This window comes from Embiotoca jacksoni, unplaced genomic scaffold (assembly GCF_022577435.1).
Source record: "Embiotoca jacksoni isolate LCO1_2020_lvr unplaced genomic scaffold, fEmbJac1.0.p SCAF_20, whole genome shotgun sequence".
NCBI classification, from domain to species: domain Eukaryota; kingdom Metazoa; phylum Chordata; class Actinopteri; family Embiotocidae; genus Embiotoca; species Embiotoca jacksoni.
In genome coordinates this window covers 6,277,816-6,295,432 of record NW_027185341.1, presented here as the reverse complement: position 1 = coordinate 6,295,432, position 17,617 = coordinate 6,277,816, and the positions used below count along the sequence as shown (strand labels likewise).

The 17,617-nt window shown below is 43.2% G+C and overlaps 1 protein-coding gene across 1 annotated transcript; it reads left to right on the top strand.

Annotated features, from left to right (window-relative positions):
• The first annotated feature begins 1,460 nt into the window (after nt 1–1,460).
• tecpr1a (tectonin beta-propeller repeat containing 1a) lies at nt 1,461–16,695 on the top strand. The gene is made up of 24 exons (XM_069155961.1): nt 1,461–1,595; nt 3,335–3,574; nt 4,543–4,725; nt 4,816–4,938; nt 5,093–5,212; nt 5,709–5,883; nt 5,970–6,070; nt 6,928–7,029; nt 7,174–7,322; nt 7,441–8,051; nt 8,207–8,352; nt 8,490–8,645; nt 9,291–9,440; nt 9,994–10,151; nt 10,238–10,468; nt 11,583–11,679; nt 11,860–11,939; nt 12,051–12,107; nt 12,476–12,650; nt 14,104–14,239; nt 14,391–14,483; nt 14,562–14,668; nt 14,986–15,105; nt 16,109–16,695. The coding sequence occupies exons 2-24, from the start codon at nt 3,350–3,352 to the stop codon at nt 16,247–16,249; spliced, it is 3,636 nt and encodes a 1,211-aa protein (XP_069012062.1). The 5' UTR covers nt 1,461–1,595; nt 3,335–3,349; the 3' UTR covers nt 16,250–16,695.
• The last annotated feature ends 922 nt before the right edge of the window (nt 16,696–17,617 follow it).

Sequence of the window (17,617 nt, the reverse complement as noted above, 5' to 3'; positions counted from 1 at the left end):
TCTGCACAGTTGATGTTCCCTCCCTTTTGTACTCTGTTGTCCTCTCAGTGACTTCTTCCTAATTGGCTGTTTAAAGTTTTTTTTTTTTTTTAAATCATTTGGCACACATTAAAGATCCAAGGACTGTTACTTTTGTAATCATAACAATTTTAAAAAGAAGACAATACAAGAACTGATGTGGGGAAGTCGTGAGAACGGAGTACCCAGACCAGAGGACTCAAACCAGCAGCCAGACATTACATGTACTCTGTGATATGATTTTAGGAGATCTGCCCTCACTTTTAGAGTTTGTTCTTTTTTTTTTTTCACATTCTTCTATATCAGAAAGATCATTTTCTTTTATTGCAAGGCTGCAAAATCCGAGCATGAAAATATGCTCTTCATAACAGGCTACATAAAACAGTGCAACCCTCTGATGGACTGCAGGACACCTGATGCCAAAATGTACCTTCCCCAGATTCACCTGTAGGTCAGACAGATAGGGAGAAAGCTAGATATTTATTTTTTCCATGGAGTCATCTGCTCTCATCTTCTTTTGTTCTCCAGGCAAACAACCTCAGCAGCATTATTCTGCGGAGTAGTGTGACACGCCCACCAAGCTTCTCAGCTTCATCTGTTAAATGTGTTGTTGAAAGATGACCTTTAAAGCTGCCCCCTCTGGATGGTGTTACCCTGGAAACCTCATTTTGTGACCCCTGAAGTCCATCTTCCACATGTCTATGGTGAAGATATGATGACATTGTTCCTGTGATGGAAATGTTTTTTGGGCTGGCTGAATTCTCCATCCTTTACCTTAATTCAAAGTAATACCATCAATGAAAAAACAAGGAAAATTCCCTTCAATCAAAAATTACATAAGTATTACCAGAGAACTAAAATTAAAGTTTACAAAATAAAAGTACTCACGTCTACGAAAGGCCTCTTACAGAGAGTTAAATTAATCTGGAATTACTCCACCAAACTTCAGAAGGTTTTTTATTCTCTCAAGGTTTTTATCTTATTTTAGGGCCTCATGGGCTCTCCCTATTACTTCGTTTTATTAAGTCACCATGTTGATGGTGACCTCACAAAAATCACAATAGAGCTTTGTATGGCTTGAGCAGGTCTAATGCGACATAAAAAAAACACATCTAGGCCTTTAATGATGCATAAGATGATGATAGGCTGTGTTTTATAATAGCCTAACCAGTCTCTGTAATTTTTAGATAAAATTAGTGAGGTAAAAAGAACATTACTTCCCTCTGAAATATAGAGGAGTAGAAATACTCCACTAAAATACAGGTACCTGACGTAACAGCCTACTTTGAGTGAACCTCTCTTTCCACCACTGTGAGCATGAGTCGGTGAAGTGCGAGTCGGCAGCGCCCTCTGCTGGACATTAAAATAAGGAAACACCTGCCGTGGAAACAGCCAATAGGAGAGAAGCAACGGCAGCGGCACTTCCTGTTAGACAAGGCAGAGAAATTATGATGTAAATATCAGCCGCCAGCGTACACATTATGATTTGGACAGCTGCGCATTCATTACCACTCGCTGAATGAGCTGTGGCGACAGCCCACCTGCGCCGGTAGACGCTTTATGAGAGGAAGCTCCAGGTGGGTGTGTTTGAACTCTGGTTAATTCGCTATTTCTGGAGAGAGCTAAGCCTGTAAGCCTGAACCAAAAAGCAAGCTGAGTGTTGTCGCTAAAGCCGAAAGCTGTTGCTTTTACTGTGCAGTGCGCGTTTGTTTGGAGTATTTCAGCCTCCATTTCACCCTCCTCCGCCTGTCACTCCTGCACCACATGAAGGTTGACGTGACGGTGCTAATACAGAGCTACCTTCTTACACAGTAACAAGCGCCACGGAGAAACAAACATAAATGCTGTTTTATTGTGGCCTCGTTGTTGTGTCAGCACTTCTGAGGTGTATTTAGCTCTATTTTTTTTAAAAAAATTATTATTATTTTCATTTGCACGATGTGAGCTGAATGTACAACGAGGCTGCGTGTGAGTGACAGAGGAGACGCCTTTACAGCAGCAGCTGCTGCGAGGTGACATCAAGCATTGTTGAATGTTTAATGGACTGTGTATCTGCTGTCATTCATGTGCACAAGCAGCAATAAATAACGTGGGTCAGTAACCTGCTGGCATTATGAAGACTTTGGACCTGAGAGATAGATCCAAAAAAAAAATAAAAAAAGTGACGTAAACAAACGGAGCAGTGCCACTTCAACACATAATGTGGACAATCAGATTCAATGAACAACGGTGACCTGCTACTTACTGCTGTGATGTTGGTGACTTTGGTTTTATACTATGTTGTATCACAATGAGTGCAATCAATTAATCTGGGGATTGTTTTCTTAATTACTTGATTACGTGTTTCGTCTTAATGACGTCAGAAGATGGGGAAAAAAAACCTGTTTCCCAAAGCCAACAGTGCAGCCTAAAAGGACTTGTTTGTGCCGACCGACAGCACAACTTAATGATATTCAGTTATTTATCGTGAAGGACTAAAAAAGAACCAGAAAATATTCACATTTAAGAAGCTGTAATCACAGAATTTTAACATGTTTTTAGTTTATTTTTTAAATGACTCCATGTGATTAATCTTTTATCAAAAATAGTTGCTGATTGATTTTATGTTGATAAATTGATCGATTATTCGACTGATGTTGCAGCTCTCATCTCATCAAAGCACACTTTAATCTTCCAGAAAAATACTGTTCACTATTTCCTTGTGCTACTTCTGCAATTTCTTTTAACTAACCAGGGAATTTATATTGTATTTATGAAGTCAGTTTTGTTCACACAGCTGCTAATAGCAAAGTAACCACAGTTTAGTCCATCACATTAATGGTAGAGGTTTTCCTCTAACCTTGACAGTCAGATCTTGTCCGAATACTTTTTTGCCGGCATTCAGAGGAGTATGTTCAGGCTTTCTCAAGTGACGTGCTGATTCATTTATTTTTGTAGAAAATACAAAACAAAATAAAAAAAAATACTTTTTACAGTTCTATACAGTTCTGCTCAATGTTTGTGTAGTTTTGATCTCGACTACAAAAATACAGTACCTAAAGGACTTTATTTACACTTTCCCATAATAGTTGGCACGACAGTTTACCGAGATACAGTTTGAAATATAAAATACCAAATGATGCACATCACGGTTTGCTGCAGCCATAAAAACATCTGTGTCTCAGGTGTGAATATGAGCTTCAGTGACACACTTGAATGACTACATCCATTTGGTATTCTGCAGTGCGCCTGATATTGTAAATACACTGTGGAAAAATGCATCCTTTTTAAAGCCATATTATCAACATCCACCCACTCTCCTCTTCCTCCTCCTCAGGTCCCAGGTGCAGCCATGCCCGTCTCCCTGCTGTGGGCGGTGGATGTGTATGGGCGGGTCTACAGCCTGTCCACCGCGGGGCAGCAGTGGGAGCAGTGCCGGGACACCCAGATGGAGTTCAAGCGGGCGGCGGCGGCTCAGCAGTGCTGCTGGGGTATCGCCTGTGACAACAGCATCTACCTGAACGTCCACGCCTCCGACCTTCCCGTCCGCTACCAGGAGGAGACCTACGAGAATCAAGTGGGTATCTTTCTCCAATCAGGGTGTCAGAGGTTACATCATGACGTCAAGGTTAAAACAAATAAGCAAACAAAGGAAGAGATTGTATTTTATTTTCTCTCTTCAGGCGACTCTAAAAGCCTTTTTCAATTTGTCTGTGAATATCTTGTTTTTTTTGCATGAATAAAATTGAAAATGGAAGTGACTGAATTAGAAAGTGTAACATCCTGTTATAGCAGTGTCACACTTCCTCTGTTGCTAACACCAGCTTGTAATGTGTTCAAGCAGCTCTAAATTGGGAATATTTCCATTTGCCAATGTCCCACTGCTTTGTTGAAAGCGTTGACCAGCAGGCAGCATGGCAGCCCCTTAAAACCTCACCATTGTCCATATAAACCAACACAGGGAAGAAATGGAGCTTAGGAGGTCAATATTATTTGGATGTTACATTTCTACACGTTTTAATGTACTGACTTTTAACACAGCTGCAAACTAGGTAACATTTCTTCTCTTCACCACAAACATTCCTATGTCTGGTAAAGTCAAACCTGCTTCTCAGTGCTACCAAAAACCGCCAACTTTCCTATTGGGATATTCCCAGTCCGGTAGACATTGAGGCGTATTTTCCCACTTGAGGGTAGGAACTTTCCCACCTCCCGGTTGCCCATGAATGTTCCATTATATCAAAACATTTGAGGCATATTAAAGTATTCAAAAATGTTAAAATGAAAGTATGCTGTGTGTGGATCCTAAACAGCATAAAACAATACAGGTTTCATTTATGTGTGATTGCGGCTGAAGGGACCTTCAAGGGCAGACAGTAAATGTGTGAGAAGAAGCCTTTAGATCAGTGTCCCTGTGGTTAGTTACAGTTACATTACAAGGCTAAATGATACACCGTGTCAGTGACTTATTGGCGGTCATCCTTTGGAGACAACTTGTAACATGCGTGTTCTCTACAAATGTGTGTCTGCCCGTTTTCCTGACAGCGCTGGAATCCCGTCGATGGTTTCTCAGAGCGTTTGCTGCCAAGCGACCGCTGGCAGTGGAGCGACATCACAGGTCTGCAGCACCAACCTCTGGACAGCTTTCAGCTTTCCTCCAGCAGCTGGGAGTGGGAGGGCGACTGGTACGCGGATGAAAACTTCGAAGGAGAGCCCACAGAGAAAGGGGTGAGTGTTCAAAGCTTGCATCCCCCTCCTTCAGCACCAGTCGTGTCTCTTCCTCCCTCGTATTAATGAGTCAGGGGTTTGTATTTGCAGGGATGGACCTATGCCATCGATTTCCCTGCCACCTACACCAAAGACAAGAAGTGGAACTCCTGTGTCCGTCGCAGGCGATGGCTCCGCTACAGGAGGTACAAAGCCATGGACACCTGGGCTAAGGTGGGTGTTATCCTGTGTGTGTGTGTGTGCGTGCGTGCGTGCGTGTGTGTGCGCGCGCGCGTGTGCGTGTGCATGCGCGTGCGTAGTGTGTTAACGTGTGGATGCAGCTATTTAGTTTATTCAGCTGCACCTCTCTTCCTGTGCGTGCGGACAGATCCCCTCGCAGCAGACTACTCTACCGGATCCCTTCAGCGACATCAGCTGCGGAGGCTGGGAGATCAACGAGGAGCCCAGGGGCCGGCTGTCACTGTGGGCTGTGTCCCTGCAGGGCAAGGTACAACTGACACACACAACACCCACCTTACACAGGTATCCATGGCGATGCACGTTTTGCCATGGATACCTGGGCACGTCTTGGTTAACTGTTAATTACAAATTAAATCGATGATGGTGGAAAAAGCCGTACTTTACTGTTCTTGTGCACACTGACATATTTTCTGGTATTTGCCTCGGTAAAAGAGCAATAATATTTGACAGTGATATGTACAGTGATACTGCGTAGTTGATACAAGCCTAATAATTTGTACTGCTAAACTTTAGCTGCATGCTGCCTGTAGCTCTTTGTAAACAAAAACAAAAAAAGAAACTTTAATAACTTTTTAATATATCCGTCTAATCTTTTATAGCCACACACACTTTGTGTTTGTGGGTGTGTTGTGTTGTTTTTTGACTGTTAATGCCCACTGGAAGATCAAACCCTCACAATCGTAAACAACTGTACTTCCATCGCTGAATACAAATTGTTTTGTTACCACTCTTCCTCCATTCAGGTGTGGTTCAGAGAGGGAATCTATCACCACAATCCTGAGGGCTCCGTATGGGAGGAGATGCTTCTCCCGGGGGAGGTGGTCCAGATCAGTTGTGGCCCGGGGGACCTGGTGTGGGGCGTGCTGTGGGAGGGGCAGCTCATCGTCAGGGAGGGCATCAACCGAGACTGCCCCAAAGGTAAACACAGGGTCAGCAGTGGAGCTGTGTGTGTGTGTGTGTGTGTGTGTGTTTTTGTATTGAGAGTAATATTTCCTGTGATGCAGGTACCTCGTGGGCAGTGGTAGAGTCTCCTAGTCCGGATGTGGGAGCGATACATGTAGCTGTTGGAATTAACGTTGTCTGGGCTCTTACCAAGGACAACAAAGTAAGAAAATGACAAATACTTGGGATGTTTAATAACTGAAATACAGCCGCGAGCCTGTGAAACAAAGTTAAATCCAATACAAGCAGGTTGTTTTTTTGTAATTATTGAAATTAAAAATATATGTACAGCTTTTCTCAAAAATGTTCATGCAAATATTGCAATATTTTAAAAACTACTACCCAAGAAAGAGAGTCATAATAAGCATTATGAAGCACACCACAGAAAGGGCTGAAAATATTTTTGTTCTCATCTATTTTTTATAAACTTAAAGAACTTTCAATGTGCTTTCAATGCTTTTTAAATATAATCTATGCAACACAATACAAAGTGCAATCTCTTACAACTGTATGGCTGTATAAAACTCATGTTATTTAACATATTATATGATTAGACTGATGACTGCTTCCATAATTCTCATGATAAGATCACATTTCTCATAAACCACATCACATTTGGTTTCGCCATTTTTTTCTGGTTTGTTTTAAATGCATCAGTTTTCTTTGGATTTAGAAGAACAGCTATCATACAGATTATGGACAAAATAAAATCATACCTGATACTGCACTATAGCCTTGTGGTTAATAAAGGTTGAAATGTAAAGCTTTTAGTCGAGAATCTGATTGGTTTTTGTTTTGGGAACAACTAATTTCACCGACACCAACATGTTTAATAAGAAAACTGCCTTAGCAAAGAGGAACAGACTGGTATAGCAGACTGTGGTTATATTGGTATTAACCACAGCGTTTGAGCAGGTGGGTGATAGTTTGGTGATGAACACAAGTGGAACTTACAGGCATCAAACCTGTGACCTCTTCGGTTCCAAGATAATCTCTCACTCTTCTCTCCTGCTCTACCAGGTGTGGTTCAGGCGTGGCGTCAACTCTCACAACCCCCACGGCTCCGGCTGGATCAGCATGGTTGGAGAAATGATCATGATCACCGTCGGACTGAACGACCAGGTGATTTCATGTGACACAACATCCTGCGTATGACTGTCAAAAATACTTCAAAACCTTCCAGGCATTATTGCATACTTTTATCAGCACGTCGGCAAGTCTTCATGTCATGTAAAGGTTTTCTGAATGTTTTGCTGTGGTGTGTAGGTGTGGGCAATTAGCTATGAGGATCGGGCTCTGTACTTCAGACAGGGAGTGACCTCCAGTGAACTGAGCGGGAAAACCTGGAAGGCCATCAGTCTTCCCCGAGATGGAGACCGATCCCACTCCAGCGCCAGTGCAAACAGCCTACAGAGGTGGGCGGGGCCTCAGTGGACACGCATTAGTTTTCACTTAGAAATGCAGAGGTGCACTGATCAGTATTAATACAATATTCAAATTAACTAAATTCCTCTTTGTCCCTCGGTTTCACAGCGCCGGATGTTATTTCTGCGGTGAGGTGCGTGCTCAGTCAGTAGCGAGTGACGTGGAATCAGACGTAGAGAAACGATCTGCAGACGAAGCCGGCTGCCTCGTCGCCTCCACCTCCCCAGAGTCCTTTGCTGATGCCCCCACAGATCATCCGTCTGGCCCACCTACTGACACCCCCGAACCCCGCATCCCCAAGGTCACCAGCGACAGCTTCATCTCTGAGCTCGTCTCTGACCGAGAACCGGCGAAGAGCTCCAGAGATGTCGCCTCAGTCGCTCCTGCTGTCCTGGAAGAGGAGACTGTTCCTGCAGAAGTAGAGCTCAAAATCCACTGTGCTGGCACAGCTCTTTCCCCGAGCCAGTCTGGAGGTCCTCTTGATCCCCAGTGGAGCAATGTGGATCTGGAGGAGGCACAGAGCCAGCAGGCTCAGACCGGAGCGGTGATGGACTCATCTGATACGTGCAGCTTGTCATCGGTGGCCACCTACACCCTCGCCATGGAGGACCCGTATGCGGGAGATGAGCACCCTCTGTGGGCGTGGGTCAGTGGAGGAGGCTGCTCTGTGGACAGTCACTCCCAACTGAACTGGTTTAACTGCTCTGTAAACACCTCATGTGAGTTCAACGAGGTCGCCGGCAGTTTTAGAGGACACAACAGTGACTCATGTGACTCTTAATCGAGGCTCCTTCAATTTCACTTTGACTCCATGTCTGCAGGAAGCCTGTGTTGATGTTAGTCACTGATTTTTTTTCTATCCTTCTTCACCCAGCTTTGGTCCAGTCGTTCCAGTCCACAAGTCTGTCAGTCAGCCCTGCCCAGACAGCAGCTTGGCGGAGACAAATCTTCGAGCAGCTCAGTGAAAGGACCAAGAGGGAGATGGATAATTTCCGACATTATGAACAAGCCATTGAACAGGTATGTGCGTTTTATGAGACGTTATGACAGTGTGTGTGTGTGTGTGTGTGTGTGTGTGTGTGTGTGCGTGTGTGTGTCTTTTAATCAATTTCATTAACTCGTGTATCCATTTATTGCTTTACTTGAACACATTGCAGTCTGTGTGGGTGAAGAAGGGAACCATGCAGTGGTGGAGAGACTGGAAGCCGCACAAGTGGATCGATGTTCATTTTGCCTTGGAGCAGTTCTCAGGACCAGAAGGCAACAAGGACGGCATCCTGTTCATATATTACAACTATTATGAGGAGAAGAAGGTGAGAGACAAGTGTTTTCACGTTCGTCACTAAAAAATTATTCTTACATTATACAAATGTTCCCTTATTCAAGTGTAAATACATGGTTACCTTTTATTTGAAGAACCTAAAATTATGCCACAGTAATTGTGGCATGCGCAAAGTTTGTGCACCCTGCTTGATCACTACTTACCAAACCAGCCTTATCAAATTAACACTCGAAAGTCTCTTAAGCCCTTTTTCCACTGCCAGTACCAGCTCAGCTCTGATGTGAAAAAAGATCCAGAAAAGTGCCTGGTACAAAAAGTAAGTAGAGTCGAGTAGAGCTGGTACCAGCAGTGGAAAAGGGACTTAAGAGTATTTCTGTGCTGATTCACGAATTTTAACCCACGCCTCCTTGCAGATCATTTCATGATCTAAGAAATCTTGCAGGCGTAGCCTTTTTAACATAAACCCTCACAATTTTAAAAATGTTTAAGTCATGAGACTGTAACAACTTCAGCTAGCATTTCTTTAATTCTTCATATTTTATGGATATTCAATTGAATCTTCTCTCTGTTTTTGCAATCTTTCTTCTGCTGCCACATAACCCCAAAGCAGAATATTTTCATATATTTCAACTTTCTTTTGCCCCTCTTCTTTTCTCCTTGCTGCCACTCACTCCAGTACCTGCATGCCTTCATCAACGAAGTGACCATCCTGGTTCCCGTGCTGAATGACTCCAAACACACTTTTGCCATCTACACTCCTGAGCGGACCAAACAGAGGTGGCCAATCAGACTGGCTGCAGCCACAGAGCTGGAAATGCATGACTGGGTACGTCTGGAAAGAAAACCACAATGGAAGAAGTATCTGTGTTACCATGCACCATAATCCCATTGTGTTGTTAATTTGATCAGAGGAAGTTCTGGAGATGCCTCATTCTACTACTTGCACCAAAACTTACTTTGTTGTAAGATGGCCTTGCAGTCAGTGACCTTCACCACGCTGTAGAGAGACAGAAAACATTTGATTAATCAATGTCTCATAACAATTGTGATGTGCAGAGGCAGATGGGTTTTTTATTTGCCGTTTTTATATTGCACAGATTTCCCAGAAGAAATCATCAATGTATTGAAATAACAGTAATTTTATAAATACAAGCCAGTGGCTGGAGTTTACCACCCTTATTGATCAAAATAACTGCCATTCAAAAAAGATCCATTTTGGTCCGTGTTGAAATGCCCATAGGATTTGCATACATTTTTTTTTCTATTTCTACTATCTCTCAGTTATTGTCTTCAATCTGCTGCCTCTAATGACTTGTCATTTGTCTCTGCTTCCCTGTCTGACTCCTTCTGTCGGCCGTCACTTCCCTGCTGCTCTCCAGCTGGCATTGTTGAGCGTGTCATGCTGCGACTCCAGGAACATCCAGTGTCCTCCCTCCAAACAGGCCATCTGGTCGTTGACCTGTAAAGGGGACATCTTTGTCAGCGAACCCTCTCCTGCCCTCGAGGCCATGCCTTACCCCACAGCCTGTGACCAAATGTGAGAATAACCGTCACGTCGCCGGAGTGTGTAAAAAGAGTTCCCCTTCTGTACCACATCTATAAGTCTTTCTTTCCTTCGTGCAGGTTCTGGCGTCAGGTCGGAGGCCACCTGCGTACAGTGGAGTGCAACAGCGTTGGGGTGGTGTGGGGGATCGGCTACGACCACACTGCCTGGACCTACACCGGAGGCTACGGTGGAGGCTTCTTCCAGGGGCTGGCCAGCAGCACAGATAACATTTACACACAGACGGATGTCAAGAATATGTACATCTATGAGAACCAGAGGTGGAACCCCGTCACCGGCTACACCAACAGGTACGGTGCTTGCCAGTTTATCATTTCACACTGTACATGTGAACACACGTGAGTAACCAGGCTAATGGCTGAATCAGTGATTTGATTGGTATCTATGTACACACTGGGAAATCTGAAGTGGGAGATATTCACCTTTAAGATTTATTCACATGTCATTAGAATAAAATGTGGGAAATATGGTCAAAGTTTAAAAACTGGTTTCGGAAGCAGAGCATTAATGGAGCGTCGAGGTTCAGGCAGCACTGAGTCAATCGCGAGCCCCTTTTCTGTCCAGTCGTTTTCAAATCCAGTCTGTCTCTCCACATTAGTGGGCTTCAACACAGAGGCAGCGTTAAATCATTCCAGCTGCGCTGTGCTTCCCACATCGCTACACAACATCCTGCTTCAGAACCGCTGCTATAATTTGTGTTCATTCATTCAAATTTTCTGAATCTCGGTCTGCCGGCAGGTTTGTGATCTCAGTTACTGTCTGTGATTGTTCTAAAGCATTAATTCAGCCAAACACAATGTATGTCTTTCTCTAATAAACCGTTAAATCTGGCAATCTAGGCAGGCAGGCAGATTCAGGCAGTGTCCATAGGTCAACCAGCGCAATATTGGATTTCATCTTTTCTCTGATAAAGCCCTCGTTCTTACACCCGGTGCCCAAATATTATTGTGCCCCTCTGAACACCAATGAGGGGTGTTGGTCTTAAAATGAGGTGTGTTTGATCAGGTTACCGATGCACTGCTTTGATTGACCAACAGAAACCTGGTCTTAAGTCAGTGGCACAGCATTTTACTGTTATTTTATGGATAAGATTGTAATATGTCCCGACACAGGTGGGTGCACAGTGCGTGTACACTCTGCTTGTTACAAACACAGCGACATGCAAAAGATTAAAAACAAAAAAGATACAACACAAAAGATTGTTATTGTTTACATCAATCTGCTCGCAAGCAGATGAAACATATCTGAAGTTATAACAGCAATCAGCCGAGGTGTAAGTGCACCTGGCTCTTTAAGAGAATGGAAACACTGGTTACGCTCAAAACACACCTATGACTAATTCAGTTTTATTTGAAGTGTTACGTAATTAGTGGTTCATGTAAAGTTGTTTTGTTTTGGTTCCAGAGGTCTACCGACGGACCGCTACATGTGGAGTGATGCATCGGGACTACATGAGTGCACAAAAACAAACATGAGACCTCCCTCTCCTCAGTGGACTTGGGTAGGCAGAGCTACACACACACACACACACACACACACACACACACACACACACATATACATAAAATTTGAAACCAGTTCTGTGGTACCATCCTGGTCTTCAGTTTGAAAGCTATTTGTTCTTCTGTGGCCAAATTTCAGGTGCGTTGAGTGTTTCACTTCCCGTGTTTTCTGTGTCCAGGTGTCTGATTGGGCCGTCGACTACAGCGTCTCTGGAGGGACAGACAGAGAAGGCTGGCAATATGCAGGAGATTTCCCAGCGTAGGTTTCCTTTGAAACCCATCTGCTGCGTCACCATACTCGTAGTTTTTACCATCATTCATGTCTTTTTCCTGCAATTCATTCTTTCTCTTGCCCCGTGTCTCCACTCAGGTCGTATCATGGCTATAAAACGATGAAGGACTTTGTGCGTCGCAGGCGATGGTCCAGGTACTTTAAAATGTAGCACATGTTTGTTAGTCTCTGTGTTGTTTGGTCAGCGGGTACACGGTGGTCTGAAAGCGGCCTGTACACCTGACATCTGTAATGTTTGTTTGTGTGTAGGTTCATTATTTAGTCAGTAAAGTCTAAAGGGGTCTGTTGTACTTGTAGTAATACGTAGTAGGTTGGCATGTTTGCTTGTAAACAAGTGGTTTTCTGGCAGACTGGATGGTTAATTCTTTGAGCAGATATGAGGTGGTTCAGGTTTGTGTTGGTTCTGGGTCGTTTGACACCTCTCATGCTGCAGCAGCATCTTTAACTGCAGATATCACTATAGAGGACACCTGAGAGCAATGTGTGTGTTTTCTCCTATACAGGAAGTGTAAACTGACCACTACAGGACCTTGGCAGGAAGTTCCACCCATCCCTCTGAGTGAAGTGACCATCCTGCCGTGTGCCGCTCAGAGCAGCGTGGACGTGGTTCCTCTGTGGGCCATCAGCAACAAGGGAGACGTGCTCTGCCGGCTGGGAGTCACCGCGCTGACACCCGCTGTGAGTCACTGAAAACCTGTTTAACACCTTTTAATGAGACACCCATAAACACCTCACAACAACCCAGCACAGTATCGCACATTACTACACTGTAGAAGGGTGGTTAATACCCAGCCCTGGTGCAGCTTTTCTAATGAAAGATATTATTAAAAGAATTAAAGGTACAGCATCTAGACAGCCCAACACAATCTCTATCAGCGCTGATATCATTTTTAGACAACTACTGTTCTTACTTTGTTTATAAATCGAATGCCCAAAAGACAGATTCTTAGTTTTAACTTTAACCCTTAGAACCCAATAGACGTAAATTGAGTCCAAATTCCCGCCACTTCTTCTCGGTCGAATTGCGTAGCGAGTATTCATCATAGAGAGATGCAGCGCATATCCTATGAAACTGCACGGCTTGAGTGTCCCAACAATGCCAGTGCGTCATCTGTGTGACAAAGATTAAATTAACTTTGAAGTTGCGTCATTGTTACACTCTGCATTATCCCCGAAGTCTAGATCATCTCACGACGTACCACATATCAAAATAAACAGCAGAACTTATCCTTTCTGAACCGTTTTGATGAATATATTATATATCTCTGGCCTTTCTGTGTGGAGTCATCATGTTCTCCCTGCGCCGGGTCCTACAGCCCAAAGACATGTGAGGTCAACTGGTGATCCTAAATTGCCTGTAGGTGTGACCCTGTTCAGGATAGAGAGGGTATAGATAATGGAAGGATGAATCTTATATATTTTTCATTTAATATATAAAGGAAGTACATAAACAGTTTTGGGAATATATGCAATTATGATTCAGATACTTTGATTATTCGGGTAGGTGGAAATAAAATTGAATAAATGGGTTTATCTCTTCCTGAAAGTTAAGCACAACCAAAGAATTTAACATGTTGGTTTACACCTGAGTAGAAAGATAAGTGGAAAGAGATTGGGCAAGTCATAGAAAAATACCTGTTAAAGGTTCAGTGTGAAGGATTCAGGAGGATCCGTTGGGTGTATTAACAGAGAAATAGCTGAAAAAAGAAATGGCTCGGGTTCATGAGAGTAATGGAGATAATTACTTTCAGCTTCAGGACTCAGAGGGATTCATACTGTATGTTCACAGCCTGACAAAATGGATTATTTATGTTTCATCTTTCTGGCCACACTTTGTAAAATTATTCATCCGAAATGCATTTCAGTGAAGTCTTCACTGCCATCGTCTATGTTTGTGGTTTTTGTTGTGTATTCCTTTTTGTATTTGTTCATTTGTCTTTAAATGTAATTAAAAAGGAAAAATACCAACAAAAAACAAAACTTCAAGTGTAGAAGGATAACTTTTGTTTTTAATTCTCGTTAATAGTTGCCAAATATGGACACCAGAAAAGTAATTCTGATGTATTTGCAACAAAAACTCTTAAAGTACTTGAGAGGTAATTGATCTAACAGCCTCCTGTTGGTGTCTCAGGGATCCTCGTGGCTCCACGTGGGAACAGACCAGCCTTTCAAATCCATCTCCATTGGGGCTGCCAGCCAGGTCTGGGCCATCGCAAAGGATGGGTCTGCCTTCTACCGGGGATCTGTCTCCACAGAGAGCCCAGCAGGTCAGCGGGAGACACTGAGATGTTCTCAAGAATATCACAACATCATCAGCTTTGTCAACTCTGAATCAGAAACAATAAAACTTACTTAAAACTGATCAGAGTTCAGGAAACATGATTTTTACCTTTTCATGTGTTGTGTCTCCCTCTGCAGGAGACTGCTGGTACCACATCCCCTCTCCAGCCAAACAGAAGCTGAAGCAGTTGTCTGTCGGGAGGACGTCAGTCTACTCTGTGGATGAAAACGGTAAAGTGGCCGCATGCATCTTGAAATGAACAGATACCTGATTCATTATCCGTTAAACATCTATGCTTTCCTGTCCAGGTAACCTGTGGTACCGACAGGCAGTGACCCCCGGCTACCCTCAGGGCTCCTCCTGGGAACACATCTCTAACAATGTGCGCAAAGTCTCTGTGGGGCCTCTGGACCAGGTAGGTACCAGGACATCAGGACTGCGCACTGCTGGTCCCATTTTGATGAGCCTTTTTTATGGTGCCACTCGTGTCCAATTGGTACGAGGCGTCAAAGAAATAAATATACATGAGCAAGTTAAAGTAATTTGTGGAAATAGAAGATCTGACTTTATTTTTTTTGGTCTTTCAGCTATTTGGAGCTATCAATAAAAACTGAGGGAGTTTTAATCAATGATTCAAAAATGTCTCAAAGTTCATGTTTTGATACATAGAACATTCTGGTTAATAAAGAATCCTTGCATGTTGTTTTGTGGGTAATTTTGTTGTTGTTGCAGGTGTGGATCATAGCAGACAAGGTGCAGGGCAGCCACGGTCTGAGCTGCGGGACAGTGTGCCATCGACTCGGAGTCCAACCCATGGAGCCCAAAGGACAGTCGTGGGACTACGGCATCGGGGTAAGCAAACTAAACTGTATGACAGTGTAATGAGGTATAAATTAGAGATGTATCGTATCTGCGTATATGTTGTCCAATATATGGGGATATAAAAACTTTTTTTTAACATAATGCAGAAAGGATACTGGAGGTAATTTAGAAATGATTGTATTTGTGTTTTTTTCATTTATTGTTGTTTATATTTATAATCATGACATAACAGTACATTTTGTACTCAGGGAATTTCACAGTTTCAGTGGACTGATGTCATTTTGGACCATAAGGTTTATCATTAAACTATAAAATATTCTGCCTCCATTACAAGTGTTAGATAACCACATTTTGCCCGATATAATGTAAATTAATTTGTTTACATCCTATGATTGGTATCAGCATCGGCGCTAAAAATCCTGCATCGGTCGGGCTCTAGTTTAAACTTGATTTGCAATCAGAAATTGTCATCACATTTACCGAACAGGCACCATTCTTTAGCCATTTGCTGGACTATAATTAGACAACATAATGAAGGCAAAATCATTGTCATGGTAACTGACAGAGTAGATTATTGATATTTAGAGTACAGAAGTCTCCAACAGAATTGTTTGAGCATACTTTAAATACAGTCAATATATTACAGTATTGTGAAAATATTTATTGTACCTAAAGTCTTAGTAAAATGGTGTAAATCTAAATATATGTAGTTTATTAGTTAACATTCTAAAACATGGGCCAAATACAAGGCTTTGAAAATCAGAGTATGTCTGACTCACTGCCCACATTAAATACAGTTCAGTAAATATTAGCTGCTCACTGAAAAAAAACAATTTGCAGTAAGTGACCCTTCACGTGCAAATTCCAGCAGAATAAAAAAAAAGAAAAGGTGTCTCTGACTGTTGAAGACAGGAGCAGCTTACTGTAAATGAGTTTGTTTAGTACTTAAAGCCAGATAGTAAATAGGTTTGTGCTCAAACAAACAGAGGGTCTGGGGGTTAACGTCTCCCTCTCTTGTGTCGCCGTCTGTCAGGGTGGATGGGACCACATCACAGTGAGAGGGAACTCCATGGAGCCGCCCCGCGTCCACCTGCCCTCTCTAACAGACCCGGCCCCTCGGAGCCCCCTCGCGGTCAGGAGCACCGAGGTCAACGGCAACGCTGTGGGATGTTAGACACTCACATCTGTGCACACACACTGTACGTAGCCATCAGATTACCTTTGGAGTAAAATATAAAAGCACTTGTACTTTTAACACTGAAGTAGCACAGTGACACCAAACAGATTTTAGTCTTCACATCACCTGAGCTCGTCTAACAGAACATTGTGACTTCTGGACCATCAGAACCGTCTCTGATAAACGCTGAGCTGAATCATTTAGTCTTTTTACCTTTCCATTTTACGAGCAGTCACCTCCTCGGTGTGAGCATTTGTCTGTCATTTATTACTTGTGCTGTTTGTCTTCGTCACCGTCACTGAACTCGATGGTCTTAATGTATTATTTTCTTATTTATTCATCAAATTGTGATATTTCTGTTGATTTGTGGGTTTTCTGTGTTCATAACACCACGTCAGGTCGAGGTGTTATGTTGTATAAAAGATTTGTTTAAAAAAACAAAACAGATTTAGTGTATTGAATTACATTTGAATTATAATTGCATAGCTGCTGAACTACTAGCTCCAGGTCTGTATCGTACAAAATATAAATGAAGTTCCATCTCCACCTGTGGGCAACAGGTTAACATATTACAACAGAGTAAAGGCTGATTAATATAGAAATATAACCAATGGCTGCTGAAGCAGGCAGGACGATGTTGTATCCACGGCTGCTTCTTTCATCTGCTGAAAACTATGTATCACAGACTGCAGAAAAAAACATGGATACAACATCTCTGTGTCTCTGATGCCCGACTGTGTGGTGGAAACCTGTGGGTAGCCGAGTTTGTCCAGGTGAGAGGTAACCCTGACGACTGAGTGTGATTGGATGAGACATTAGTAAAAACAAGGCAAGCAAGCTAAAACACACTCGGGGCCTGGAACACACGACCTGCCGGCCGTTTGCGTCGCCTCTCTCGCTGCTCCTCTGCGGCTCGGTTGCGTGTGTGTGTATCCACAACTGCTGCGCTGCGGCTGCTGCGCTGCGGCTGCAGGTCCTACCGTTGAATCAATGAGTTTCTCTTTGATAAAGGCCGTCGGTATAGTATTTTTGAGATCTGGCAAGTAATGAGTTGTAACCAAAAAGGAGGCACGTGGTTTTTGTTTACCCTCGTTCATAGCGAGGCACACGGACACTCGCAGGCACTCACACCGTGATGGAGGAGCCTTTCACCTGGTAAAGTGTCGCCATGATATAATTAGAGCCTGCACTGGGTTTTTGCTATGACTATACAGTACAAATGTGATCACAGATCGTTTCCCTGTATATTTTAGCCGGAAGCCGGGCGCGGGACGTGTGAAAAATAGGCATCGGTTCTGTTTTATATATGACGCACCGCCACAGTGTGGCTGCTCTAATGAGTTAATATGGACGCTTTAGTCTGTT

Bases quoted from the DNA above. Each gene is read 5' to 3' on its own strand.
- tecpr1a (XM_069155961.1), top strand. From the start codon at position 3,350: ATGCCCGTCTCCCTGCTGTGGGCGGTGGATGTGTATGGGCGGGTCTAC. The intron at 4,726-4,815 runs GTGAGTGTTCAA...TTGTATTTGCAG, and splicing joins GAGAGCCCACAGAGAAAGGG to GGATGGACCTATGCCATCGA. The intron at 14,669-14,985 runs GTAGGTACCAGG...TTGTTGTTGCAG, and splicing joins CTGTGGGGCCTCTGGACCAG to GTGTGGATCATAGCAGACAA.